The sequence below is a fragment of the Xenopus laevis genome, chromosome 7S (assembly GCF_017654675.1).
Source record: "Xenopus laevis strain J_2021 chromosome 7S, Xenopus_laevis_v10.1, whole genome shotgun sequence".
Classification (NCBI taxonomy): domain Eukaryota; kingdom Metazoa; phylum Chordata; class Amphibia; order Anura; family Pipidae; genus Xenopus; species Xenopus laevis.
Genome location: NC_054384.1, coordinates 111194916 through 111209420, shown reverse-complemented (window position 1 = coordinate 111209420; position 14505 = coordinate 111194916). Strand labels below are relative to the sequence as shown.

Genomic DNA, 14505 nt, shown 5'->3' with positions numbered 1-14505 from the left:
GGGGTAACAGTCACCCTGCTATAGTTCCAGGGGTACCCAGGGTACAAATAAGCACTCACCCCAAATCTCCCCCTAACTGACCTTCAGGCTGGGCCCCCTCCAGTACTACGCACTACGTTGAACTACAGATGAAGCCCTGACTGATAATGAACAAGTCCAGATTTCTGTGGAGCCCATTGAGGATTTGGGGGTGTCTCCCCCCCTTTCTTGGCCCAGCATATAAAATGAAATTACAGATTAGAGAGAAGGAAAACTTTAGGCGCACGAAAGGCACAATTTACTCCGGTTAAGCACTGGCTGAAGCTGTAGAACCCACAAATAATTGGACATTACATGAGAAAAGGAAAGTTTATCTTTAAGGGACACTGTATATAAATTGCATTAAATTGTCTTGTACCGATAAAATTAAATGGGAGACGCCGCTGGCCATAAAGACGACTTTTTCACCCCGCGTTGTACGTGGCTTTATCCGTCTCCATGCCGTGCAGCTCTGTGCCGTGTCAAAGATATAAAATGAAAAGGATTCATGTGTGAAATGAAGGGAAAGGCTTAAACTATTGACAGGCGGCATAAACCTTGTTTATTAAACTTCATGCTGGCGGAGCTGACGCCACAATGGGCTTTTTGAAGGGGAAGTAAGATGTATGTGTGAGCAACGGTTCACTCCAAGCAAATATCAATGGCAGTTGGTTGCAGCAGGTGAAATACTGTATCACTAAGAGATTCCCCTGCTGCAAGCGACTGGTACCAGTACAGCAAATGGCCAGGTCCAGCCTGGGCTGAAAATACAAACACTGCAATAATATTTTAAAAAATACTTTCCCTTTAAGCACAGACAGAAGAGCTGCATTTGCTGCCCCAGGCGGACACATCATAATGGGAACGGAAGGCAGAATTAGTGGTGGGTCAGAAAAGCATTTTTATATGTTTTTATAGTGTTAGTAAACTCATTAATATATTCATAAAATCATTACTGGCTCCGGCGCCGTGGGAATAATTCTGTTTAACCAATAAAAGCCGCAGCGAGACGCATCTCGGTGATATCCTGATATTAAGGGCCTGTTAGGGGTAGTAAAGGTTTTAACTCACAATGAGCCTCTCGCTGACCAACCCAAGGGGGTTAATATGAAGTTGCCGCTCCCTTTGCTGCTATAACTGCCCTGGTGCTTCTGGGAAGGTTCCCACTAGATGTTGGGACTCTGTTGCTGGGAATTCCATGGTCATTAGTGGGGTTGGGCACTGATGTTGGGGATCAGGGGCTCTGGGTGACAGTGGGTAGATCTATGAGGCTCATGGTGACAGTGGGTAGGTCTATGGGGTTCTTTGTGACACTGGGTAGAACTTGGGGGGTTTTGGGTGACACTGGGTACGACTTTGGGGCTCTCTGGGACAGTGGGTAGGACTATTTGAGTGACAGTGGGTAGTCTGACCTTTGCTCTGATGGGCACTGATGTTGGGGATCAGGCTCACATTTTTGGTTCCAGTTCATACAACAGGGGTTCAGTTGGGTTGAGGGCTCTGGGTTGAGGTTCTTTCCATCTACGCAAAACCCATTCTGTAGGGACCTGGCGCTGTGCATGGGGGGAATTATTGTGCTGAAACAAAAGATGCCCCCTCAAACTGTTCCACAAAGTAGTAAACACAACATTTTCAGGAATCTCATTGTACCCTGTAGCTTTAATACTTCACTAGAACCAGGGGCCCAAACCACAGCCCATTATTCCTCCTGCACCCAGACTTTTACATCACTCCAGAGGACAGGTTTCCCATTACTCCAGGGACCCATGGCCGTGCCTTTTGCACCAACAATTGGTATTGTACAAAGTGCCATGTTGGGTTTGTTTTGTAATTAAACTACACACTCCCTACAGAAAGTTCTTGTGTTTCCATTGTTTCTGGAGATTGTTTGGGGTTCAGCAGTGGGGGTTCCCCCTAAGGACAGTGGGCAGATACATTTGGCTACAATCATATACTGCATGTGTTGCCCCACAGGGATAAAAACGGATAGCTTGCACATTATTCTGTTGCTCATATGTTCCCTACAGGTTTCCTTCAAGAGGGACGGTGAATTAATCGATGTGGTTCCAATGCTGGAGCCCCCACCCGCTGCAGCAGGGCTGCTGGGCAATCGACCATCAAGGAAACTTTTTAACCGCGACTCAGACGACACCAAGATGCAAAAATCGCTCTCGTTGCTGGACACAGAGGAAAGAGGACTGAGTCCTTTCACAGAAAACCCTTACCGAGTGCGTGCTGCTGACCAAGGACCTATGTCCAGCCCCGTAACGGAGTCAATTCCAGAGACTGTGGTCAGCCTGGAGTTTCCTCGTTGGGTCCACAGCACAGACCCTGCTTATTTCTTCCACCAAATGCATCTTCCAATGAGTGACGGAAGTGTTGAGGTTCGGGCCATGCTCACTTGGACACTAAACCCACAAGTGGATAATGAGGCTCTGTTTAGCTGTGAGGTGAAGCACCCAGCGCTCTCCATGCCTATGCAGTCGGAAGTCACGTTAGGTAAGACGTTGGTGCACCGCAGTGGGCTAAAGTTGACTTGCAATGTTCCTGTTATGTTTCCATTATGAACCAATAATTGTCTGTAATTAGTCAGAACTACCTGCAGGAGGCGCTATGGCCAAGAATGTTCCAACATCTGTTCCACTGCTGACCACTTTGTCTGTAGTGCTTCACATATGTAAAGTGGTGCTAAAGTAAATCATCTTAGTGGGGGGTTGTACGATTGGACAATGGCATTTGGGGGGCACCTCCCAACCTATAGGAAGATTGTGATTGGACAGTTGTTGGCTATACATAGTTTCCTTAATGTGGCGCTATATGGGGGTTTTCCATTAGGTTGTTCTTCTGTGCTCAAGATAGGGGTGGCAATTGATTTGGAGTTGGCTTTTGGTAGCAACTTAACATGAGTGAATAGCATGTAATATCATATAATAAGTATCTCGTATTCATGGAAATTATTTTCTGAAACCACTTGATACACAATGAAGTAGGTCATGGCTTCACATCATCCACATCTTCTTTTACTGCTTCCATCTTTCCCTAGAGTTTCCTCTTGTCTTACTGTCTCTATCCTGCCCTACTGTCTCCATCTTGCCCTACTGTCTCCATCTTGCCCTACTGTCTCCATCTTGCCCTACTGTCTCCATCTTGTCCTACTGTCTTTATCTTGCCCTACTGTCTCCATCTTGTCCTACTGTCTTTATCTTGTCCTACTGTCTCCATCTTCTCCTACTCTCTCCATCTTGCCCTATTGTCTCCATCTTGCCCTACTGTCTCCATCTTGTCCTATTGTCTCCATCTTGCCCTACTGTCTCCATCTTGTCCTACTGTCTCCATCTTGCCCTACTGTCTCCATCTTATCCTACTGTCTCCATCTTGTCCTACTGTCTCCATCTTGTCCTACTGTCTCCATCTTGCCCTACTGTCTCCATCTTGTCCTACTGTCTCCATCTTTCCCTACTGTCTCCATCTTGTCCTACTGTCTCCATCTTGCCCTACTGTCTCCATCTTGTCCTACTGTCTCCATCTTTCCCTACTGTCTCCATCTTGTCCTACTGTCTCCATCTTGCCCTACTGTCTCCATCTCGCACTACAGCCTCTATTGTATTCCCTTGTAGTTAGTGAATTGTCCCCCACTCTTTCTACAAACACTGGTCCGTGAGACCCCCATTATACACATATAAATATAAAAATTTAATAACCTGCTCTGGAAGTGACATTTCTTCATTTCTGGTTGTCCTGTTATATTTGCACCTTGGAGTTTACTGGAATGTAAATGTTCATTAATGAAACACACACAAGTTCTGCCATTCTTTTCTGGTCAGATTGGGGCATATTTTTTTGATTTGTTTTAGTTCAGTTCTGCGGGTTATACGATATTTTATTGCGCCCTTCATTCGCCTCACACCGGCAGCTGTCCTGTGATAAAGCCTCTGTCTGTACAGAGAGATCCCATAAAACTATGGCAGCATAGGTATTCCCTGTACTAAGCACAATTCAGCAGGAACAGTCCCCTAAGTTTGCTCATAGTCTGTACAGAGAGATCCCATAAAACTATGGCAGTATAGGTATTCCCTGTACTAAGCACAATTCAGCAGGAACAGTCCCTAAGTTTGCTCATAGTCTGTACAGAGAGATCCCATAAAACTATGGTACATAGGTATTCCCTGTACTAAGCACAATTCAGCAGGAACAGTCCCTAAGTTTGCTCATAGTCTGTACAGAGAGATCCCATAAAACTATGGTACATAGGTATTCCCTGTACTAAGCACAATTCAGCAGGAACAGTCCCTAAGTTTGCTCATAGTCTGTACAGAGAGATCCCATAAAACTATGGCAGCATAGGTATTCCCTGTACTAAGCACAATTCAGCAGGAACAGTCCCCTAAGTTTGCTCATAGTCTGTACAGAGAGATCCCATAAAACTATGGCAGCATAGGTATTCCCTATACTAAGCACAATTCAGCAGGAACAGTCCCCTAAGTTTGCTCATAGCCTGTACAGAGAGATCCCATGAAACTATGGCAGCATAGGTATTCCCTGTACTAAGGACAATTCAGCAGGAACAGTCCCTGAGTTTGCTCATAGTCTGTACAGAGAGATCCCATAAAACTATGGCAGCATAGGTATTCCCTGTACTAAGCACAATTCAGCAGGAACAGTCCCTAAGTTTGCTCATAGTCTGTACAGAGAGATCCCATAAAACTATGGCAGCATAGGTATTCCCTGTACTAAGCACAATTCAGCAGGAACAGTCCCTAAGTTTGCTCATAGTCTGTACAGAGAGATCCCATAAAACTATGGCAGCATAGGTATTCCCTGTACTAAGCACAATTCAGCAGGAACAGTCCCTAAGTTTGCTCATAGTCTGTACAGAGAGATCCCATAAAACTATGGCAGCATAGGTATTCCCTGTACTAAGCACAATTCAGCAGGAACAGTCCCCTAAGTTTGCTCATAGTCTGTACAGAGAGATCCCATAAAACTATGGCAGCACACAAGTATCTGGATATGGAAATGTTGCACTTTTGTGCCTGTGTTGTGAGTTCTCTCTCCTTCCCCGACGTCCTTGATTGAATTATCCCAATTCTAATGGAGTTTTCATGCAGATGAAGCCATTTGCTCTCATTCGTTTACAAACCATTAAGGTTAATGTGCTTCTTGTTTAAAGAAAGTGTTGAATTAATAGAGTGCGAGAGAGGAGGCTGCTGCCCGGCCGGGAGCTCATTTCATCGGTTCCAGGCGCCGCTATTTGGGCTCTTTATTTGATCAGCCTCCGTATTAATGGCACCGCCGCTAATAATATCGCGCATGGATTCAGCCAATGTTATTTCTGTGCTGATTAACAAGCTTTGTGTCCTTTTCTGTTCTCTGGGTCTGACTCTTTTACTCTGCAGATCCCTCATGTTCCTTATGCCGCGGTGGAGAATACGTCCCATTTGTCACGTGACTAAGGGACCCACTGAGACATTTCCAGGCAGTGTTTGTTTATCCCTTTCTCTTTGCTCTTGACACAATGTATGACAAGTCAGTTGTGCAGATTCCAGCTGATTTAACATTGTTACATACAGAAGTACAGTGTCCGTGTATCTCTGGCACAGACAGACACCTGTTTGTTACTGAGACACAAGGACATTTGCTATTTGGGAAGGTTGAACTACATCCCCCCACGTCCGATCAAACAGGAATTATTCATAAGAGCCGTTACTCAGGAGCAAAAGACAGCAATGTTTTTGATGAAATATTTAAGAATCTGCTTAGAGAAGGGACGGACTGTTTAACAAAATATTTCCCTGGCGAATCTCCTGGCGCTGAAGGGGACGGAGGGAGATGTACGATGGAGTCTGCGGAGAGACCGGCGCTTCCTATGGGAATAGAGAGATAACGGGATGTGGCACAACAGGTTCATCTCTTGTCTCATAAATAAAGTGACTGCTGATGTGAAGCACTAACCTCCCTTATTAATTCAAGGGCAGGGCAATGGGGCAATATACAGCTATGTCAGTTACCTGGGGTCTGCTTTTTATAATCCCCCAACAATTTGATCCAGAAAAGGGGAAACAAAACCCTCACACACCATTACACAGTAAAGAACCCCTTCCTATGCTGATGGTGAGATCTCCTTTCCTCCCCACCAATGAATCACTGATTCCTCCTCTCTTGGTAGGGAATCCCATAACCTGACTGCCCTTACAGTAAAGAACCCCTTCCTATACTGATGGTGAAATCTCCTTTCCTCCCCACCAATGAATCACTCATTCGCCTCTCTTGGTAGGGAATCCTATAACCTGACTGTCCTTACAGTAAAGAACCCCTTCCTATACTGATGGTGAAATCTCCTTTCCTCCCCACCAATGAATCACTCATTCCTCCTCTCTTGGTAGGGAATCCCATAACCTGACTGCCCTTACAGTAAAGAACCCCTTCCTATACTGATGGTGAAATCTCCTTTCCTCCCCACCAATGAATCACTCATTCCTCCTCTCTTGGTAGGGAATCCCATAACCTGACTGTCCTTACAGTAAAGAACCCCTTCCTATGCTGATGGTGAGATCTCCTTTCCTCCCCACCAATGAATCACTGATTCCTCCTCTCTTGGTAGGAAATCCCATAACCTGACTGTCCTTACAGTAAAGAACCCCTTCCTATGCTGATGGTGAGATCTCCTTTCCTCTCCACCAATGAATCACTCATTCCCCCTCTCTTGGTAGGGAATCCCATAACCTGACTGTCCTTACAGTAAAGAACCCCTTCCTATGCTGATGGTGAGATCTCCTTTCCTCTCCACCAATGAATCACTCATTCCCCCTCTCTTGGTGGGGAATCCTATTAGCTGACTGCCCTTACAGTAAAGAACCCCTTCCTATACTGATGGTGAGATCTCCTTTCCTCCCCACCAATGAATCACTCATTCCCCCTCTCTTGGTAGGGAATCCTATAACCTGACTGTCCTTACAGTAAAGAACCCCTTCCTATGCTCCTATGAACTCTCCTTTCCTCTCCACCAATGAATCACTCATTCCCCTCTCTTGGTAGGGAATCCTATAACCTGACTGTCCTTACAGTAAAGAACCCCTTCCTATGCTCCTGTGAAATCTCCTTTCCTCCCCACCAATGAATCACTCATTCCCCCCTCTCTTGGTAGGGAATCCCATAACCTGACTGTCCTTACAGTAAAGAACCCCTTCCTATGCTGATGATGAGATCTCCTTTCCTCCCCACCAATGAATCACTCATTCCCCTCTCTTGGTAGGGAATCCTATAACCTGACTGTCCTTACAGTAAAGAACCCCTTCCTATGCTGATGGTGAGATCTCCTTTCCTCCCCACCAATGAATCACTCATTCCCCTCTCTTGGTAGGGAATCCCATAACCTGACTGCCCTTACAGTAAAGAACCCCTTCCTATGCTCCTGTGAAATCTCCTTTCCTCCCCACCAGCAGAACCCTGGATTAGTCTTCCCTATTGCTGTCTATAGATCACTGTACTATAGGCCCCAATCTCCAAGTGTCTCAGATTTATAGAGAAGGAAGGGATTGTTATACAGGGGGGTTAGCAGGGTGGAATAATCTGATTAAATTCTCTTTCCAAGAATAATTGGATTGAAAATCAGTAAAAGTGTGTGGGAGGTTCCTGCAGGATTCTAATGTACATATGCGTCAGCTGTATAAATGGTCACCACACTCCCCTCCCCCATAGCAATGTCTCAGCCAATCGCCCCAGTTTTTTGCACATGGAAGAAGGATCACTGACCTCTAATACTGCCCAGGAATTGGCTGACTGGGGAGTCTGGGAAAGGGCCACACAGATCCCACCGCTTTGCACCCCAAAATGTTCTGCTAATTCTCTGTGCCAAACGCTGGTTTCCCTATAAAAAACATGTTTCTCTCTATTTGTTAAATAAAACTCCTGGCCGGGCCCCATGCTGTCCATATTCAGGGCCAAACAGCACCCCAACGCCACATGGTCCTAGTGCCTGCACGTCTCTGTGCCACACACACATCACTATTGCTCCCTAACATTTTGCCACAAATCCAGGCCTGTCCATAATTGATTCTTTGTTCCACGTGTGATTTGTGCGGCGCAGGGATGGAGTTCTGATCGCAGACATTAAACCCGACAGACTCGACTGGGAAAGGCTTTTTATCACACATGCAAATAGTTAATTATTTACACAAGCGCCTAAATAATTCAGCAAAGGGAAAGTTTCCCAAAGTCGCGCCGTCTGAATTCTGCCCATAAAAAAGTCCAAATCCAGGAATTATAGCCTATGGTCTCTTGGTACCGGCAATATCACTCTTTCTCTGGTACCATCTCTGTGTGTAAATGCTGGCTGAGACCATCTGTTCCCAAAGCTGACACTTTATCCCCCCCCCCATGGGAATGGTTTATTCTCGTTTCTTTGGCTCAGTTTCCAGACATTTTCCCAAATCATCCCCATTTAATGGTGCATTGTGGGATATCTCAGTGTTTAGGGGAGAGACAGGAGTGGAATGAAGAAGGAGCAGGGATTAAATTGGATTTTACTGCTCAAACCATAAGAGCATCCCCTTTAATTATCTTTTATTTGTGATTTTATTAATTCCTCCTCCATGGGGGGGGGAGTTTGAGTCTCCAGCGCATGAAGGGTGGAAATACAGGAATAATCTGGGGGCAGATTTACACCCTGGCGTTACGTGCGCCATTCCTGCCATTTATACTTTACCTTCTCTCATTCCTCTACCTAATAAAGTCGTCAGGGACCATCTGTCACCAAATCTGCCACTTGTTATATATATATTTCTAGCATTTTGTATTATGTTTTTTCCTTATTTATACCTTCGAAGGCGTTCCGTGCCGCACTGTTGGCGCTATGTGGGTCAGCAGGTGGGTAGAAGGGACAGTAACTGGTTTGAGATGAAGTGGTATCAGGAGTCAGAGGCAGCAGTGCAGAGAAAGGGACAGACACAATGACAGTTACACAGAACTATAAACCCAGTGAGAATGAGGAATGAATGTATATTGGGAAGTTGTATCAGGAGTCAGAAGCAGCAGTGCAGAGAAAGGGACAGACACAATGACAGTTACACAGAACTATAAACCCAGTGAGAATGAGGAATGAATGTATATTGGGAAGTTGTATCAGGAGTCAGAAGCAGCAGTGCAGAGAAGAGAAAGGGACAGACACAATGACAGTTACACAGAACTATAAACCCAGTGAGAATGAGGAATGAATGGATATTGGGAAGTTGTATCAGGAGTCAGAAGCAGCAGTGCAGAGAAAGGGACAGACACAATGACAGTTACACAGAACTATAAACCCAGTGAGAATGAGGAATGAATGGATATTGGGAAGTTGTATCAGGAGTCAGAAGCAGCAGTGCAGAGAAAGGGACAGACACAATGACAGTTACACAGAACTATAAACCCAGTGAGAATGAGGAATGAATGGATATTGGGAAGTTGTATCAGGAGTCAGAAGCAGCAGTGCAGAGAAGAGAAAGGGACAGACACAATGACAGTTACACAGAACTATAAACCCAGTGAGAATGAGGAATGAATGGATATTGGGAAGTTGTATCAGGAGTCAGAGGCAGCAGTGCAGAGAAAGGGACAGACACAATGACAGTTACACAGAACTATAAACCCAGTGAGAATGAGGAATGAATGGATATTGGGAAGTTGTATCAGGAGTCAGAAGCAGCAGTGCAGAGAAGAGAAAGGGACAGACACAATGACAGTTACACAGAACTATAAACCCAGTGAGAATGAGGAATGAATGGATATTGGGAAGTTGTATCAGGAGTCAGAGGCAGCAGTGCAGAGAAGAGAAAGGGACAGACACAATGACAGTTACACAGAACTATAAACCCAGTGAGAATGAGGAATGAATGGATATTGGGAAGTTGTATCAGGAGTCAGAAGCAGCAGTGCAGAGAAGAGAAAGGGACAGACACAATGACAGTTACACAGAACTATAAACGCAGGGGCAGAAACATTACATGACCTTTGTCTCTTTACTCCCCATTTTAGAAAAACCCCACAAATCCCCCAGTTCCGCTCAGGAGTAGTATCTGGGGCAGTTGTTGGGGTGACTAATCAAATAGGAATATTCGGTAGTTCTCACCTGCCGCAGGATAAAAGTAGTTTTAGGGCCCTGGTTTCTCTGATTGGGAGTTAGTTATTGGGGTGCTTGTTACTAAGCTGTGTCCTCCTCAAACACAGGTTCCGTGTATCCATTAGAAACATGACCCCCAAGTTGAATTTTTTCACCAGTAATTTAGACCAAGTTGCCCTTTACACTGAGCCATTGCTGCCGGCACTGAAAGGCCCGTGTGACTTTATGTGAGTCTCGCTGGGAAGGTAAACGGCTCGGCCTCATTAGATCTGAGTGGAGATAATAGAGAAAAGTGCTGTTAATTATTTATAGGATTCGCTAATATGGGAAGATGTTTTCTGACTGCCAGTTAATAAGCACAAGCCTCTCGGGGCCACTAAGAGCCCACAATGGAGTCATGTGACCTCTATGTATACAGAGCTGCGTTAAAGGGGTGGTTCATCTTTAAGTTAACTTTTAGCATGTTATAGAATGACTAATTCTATGCAATGTTTCAATTGGTCTTCAATGTTTAGTTTTTTTAATTATTCACCTTCTTCTCATTCTTTCCAGCTTTCAAATGGGGGGTCACTGACCCCATCTAAAAAAAACAAATGCCCTGTAAGGCTACAAATGTATTGTTATTGCTACTTTTTATTCCTCATCTTTCTATTCATGTCTCTCCTATTCATAGTCCAGTCTCTTGTTTAAATCAATGCATGGTTGCTAGGGGAATTTCGACCTTAGCAACTGGATTAGAAAAACTGAAATGGGGGTCCCAGATTTAATTATGATTTTTACTCACCACATTTTGGAAGTGGCCCAGGTGCACCACCCTCAGCCCTCAGCACGGGGCGCGGACAAACCAAAAGTATCAATAGAGCAATCTTCCACCCGGGTGTTCAGAAGCCACAAATAATATAAAAAGAAGACTAATTGCAAATTGCCTCAGAATATCCCTCTCTACAACATACTTAAAGTTACCTTAAATATGAACAACCCCCAGAGGCACAAAAACCATCAGACATGGAAGCCCTCTGCCTCCAGACTTGTCCCCCAATGATTTGTATAGTTATAGAGAAAAACTGCTCAGTAATCACTTAATATAGCCTAGAGCACACTGAGCATGTGCAGTGCCACTGACACCAGAGAAAGGCCTATCATCAGTGTAAGACCCAGTGACATGAAGGCAGGGTCGGACTCACTGGGTTCTTAACTTCTTACTCTTAAAACAATGTCAGAAGTCAGTTCTATTAATCCAACGGTTTTTGCATTGCACAGGAGTCAGAACCAGCAGTGCATATGATATAAACATTCAGCCAGACACTTCTTTCAATATCAATTACATTTAATTCCACCGAGGAAGTTGCTTAGAATTATATTTCCTGTCGTTATGCAAAATAATGTGTTTTGGGTGAAGTTGCCCTTGAATAAATACATAGCGCAAAATCATTTGCTGATTTGCCAGTTGGCGTAGAGTAAGGAGAGGCAAAGGTTAAAGAGAGAGGCTGGTACAATAAGTAGATGTTCTGGGCAGCAGTTCAGGGAAGGCAGAAGGTGCAGGGGGCTCATGGGAAAGCTTTTAGTGGAATAGGGTCAATGGAAAGCTGAATGCGGGTCGCAATCAAGAGTCACGATCAAGAGTTACGCCCTAAACAAACATGAAATCATGTATTAAGATACTAGGCAACTATGCACCGGGGCAGTAACCAGTGGCAGCCAATCAGACGCATGCTTTCATTGTTCTACCTGCAGCTGGCTGAGAAAAGCTCATCACTGATTGGTTGCTATGGGATACTGGGTGCCCCGTGGTTATAAATAAAAAGTAAATGGAGACCTCTAAGAAAATGTGGGCGCCTCGTTGAGACAGTGGGAACTGATTCCTGACTCATGTGACCCCACTTTTATCCCTGATATTTGGGACTGTCCTAAGGAAACCAGGAGAGATGGAAGAAGCATTGGAACTGGCAGTGCTTGGACCCTTAAGCTTTTCCTTGTAGGGTAAGTTACTGCCCAGGACTTTATTCTAAAGCAGCTGCACCCTGAATTGGCACACAGTGGGGGAGGCAATAGATTACCCTGGACAGGGCACATTTGTTGACTGAGCTTTTGAATCCCTCAGGAGGAACTCTCCCAGCACCCTTGATACTCATCTCCGATAGAACATACTAGTTCTTAGCCTTAATAGTACAGTATATCCTATCCCATCCTAATGCCCATCTCCACTGGAACATCCCATTCAACCATGATGCCCATCCCCAGCAGTACACCCTATTCAACCCTACCCTATCTCAAGTAGTACATCCCACCATCCCCAGGCCCATCTTGAGTGGTACATCTCATCAGACCCCAATGCCCATCTCCACTGTTACATTCTTTCCAACCCTTTGGCATCTCCAGTGGTCCATCTCATACAACTGCAATGACCATCCTCAGTGGTAAACCCTATGCACCCTACACATGCACCCTACACATCTCTATCAGTACATCCTATCTAATTAAACACCTATCTTCAGTGGTACCTCGTTTAACTCCAGTGGCCATCTCCGGTGGTATATTTCCGACCCGTGCACCCTTCTCCAGTGATACACCCTGTTCATCACTAACGTTATTTCCAGCTGTACATTATGTCCAACATCAATGCCCATCTCCAGTAGTACATCCCATTCAATCCAAATGCCCCTCTCCAGTGGTACATCCCATCCAATCCCAATGCCCATCTTCAGTGATACATCCCATCCAACCCCAATGCCCATTTCCAGTGGTATATCCCATCCAATCCCAATGCCCATCTCCAGTGGTATATCCCATCCAATCCCAATGCCCATCTCCAGTGGTACATCCCATCCAATCACAATGACCTTCTCCAGTGGTACATCCCATCCAATCACAATGACCTTCTCCAGTGGTACATCCCATCCAATCCCAATGCCCATCTCCAGTGGTACATCCCATACAATCCCAATGCCCATCTCCAGTGGTACATCCTGTGCGTGGCTTAACCCCTGGAGCTTTGATTGGTCAATTCCGTCTAAACTCTGGATTTGTGATTGGTTGAGGCTGCCTGTCTATTGTATTAGCCCTTCTGAGTCAAGTCCCAACTGGATTCTGCCAATCAATGAGCCTCATGTTCTCTTTTCCCATCGCACTCCCAGCGCCGCTTTGTATTGAGATTCCTTTATTCTGTGTATTGATTCTGGGGGGAGCAGGGGGGTCGGAGCCACAAGGACAGATTTGTCTGATCGTTTTGCTCGGGGATTAAAACAAACACTTCTCTAAACAGCTCCTTTAAATAGCAATTTGGATTCCTCCCTGTATTGATAATCGCCCCCGCGTTACAGCCATCCCTTCCCCTCCGAGGATTCGCTGTTTTCTAGTCAACAAGCCCGACGCGAGCGTCTGCACGAAATTCCCCTTTCCCTGATCTTCTATTTATTCAGCCTGCCCCCTGTACCCCGGAATATTCCCATTCTGCCAATGGCACCAGGTTATTCCAAGTTCATTCAGCTCCTCACACTCGAAATGTTTCCCTGTACCTTCTCCTCAATATTCCGCTCTCTTTCTTATAATTGGGATCAGCATCAAACTGTTATAGGCCTGTTAGGGTGTGACTTGGGGATAATATCTATTTGCTCTACTATATACACCCCAAAGTCCAGCGAGAAGGTTATCCAATATTTCTATATAATACACAAAAGCCATGAATATCCTGTAAATTATATCCTTATAAACGGTGAGTAGTGATGTCATCAGTTATAAACGGTGAGTAGTGATGTCATTTCTGTCACATGACTTACTAAAATTTGTGTATTATAATAAATAAAGTACCCCCAGTTGTAAAATATGAGGATATTAGAAGTTACCTCGGAGTTCCATGACCTGTATAAAAACACTCGGCCTTCGGCCTCGTACTTTTATATGGTCATGAAACTCCTCGGTAACTTATAATATCCTTATATTTTACAAGAGGGGGTACTTTATTCACTATATATCTGTAACCTTGTTATGAGCTAAAGGGGCCCAGTCTGAAGGTCAGTTAGGGGGAGATTTGGGGTGAGTGATTATTTGTACCCTGGGTACCCCTGGAACTATAGCAGGGTGACACCCCAATGTTTCTATATATCTGTAACCTTGTTATAGGGCTATAACCAAGAGTTGGACCCCTATGGGGGGGGTGAACTGGAAAAGCCTGACAAGCAGTGGCTCCAGAATATTCTGTTCAGTGGTGTAAGAAGCCTTGGCCGGGCCCCGTGCAGTTGGCAGTATGGTAGTTACGCTGATATATTTGGCCTGAGACCATTACCCAGACAGTGGATGATGGATGGTGGGTTATCAAAGTACAATCTTCCTTGAATCATATATAATATATGAAGGAGCCTGTGTCGCTTATGTTACTGTGTGTAATGAATCAC

The 14505-nt window shown here is 45.0% G+C and overlaps 1 protein-coding gene across 1 annotated transcript in view; it reads left to right on the top strand.

The window, feature by feature from the left end:
- Positions 1-14505, top strand: part of igsf21.S (immunoglobin superfamily member 21 S homeolog) — a 211775-nt gene that overhangs the window by 156321 nt on the left and 40949 nt on the right. The window contains exon 6 of the mRNA XM_041571769.1: positions 2046-2517. Within this exon, the coding sequence (XP_041427703.1) occupies positions 2046-2517 (472 nt within the window). The remainder of the gene's footprint in view (positions 1-2045; positions 2518-14505) is intronic.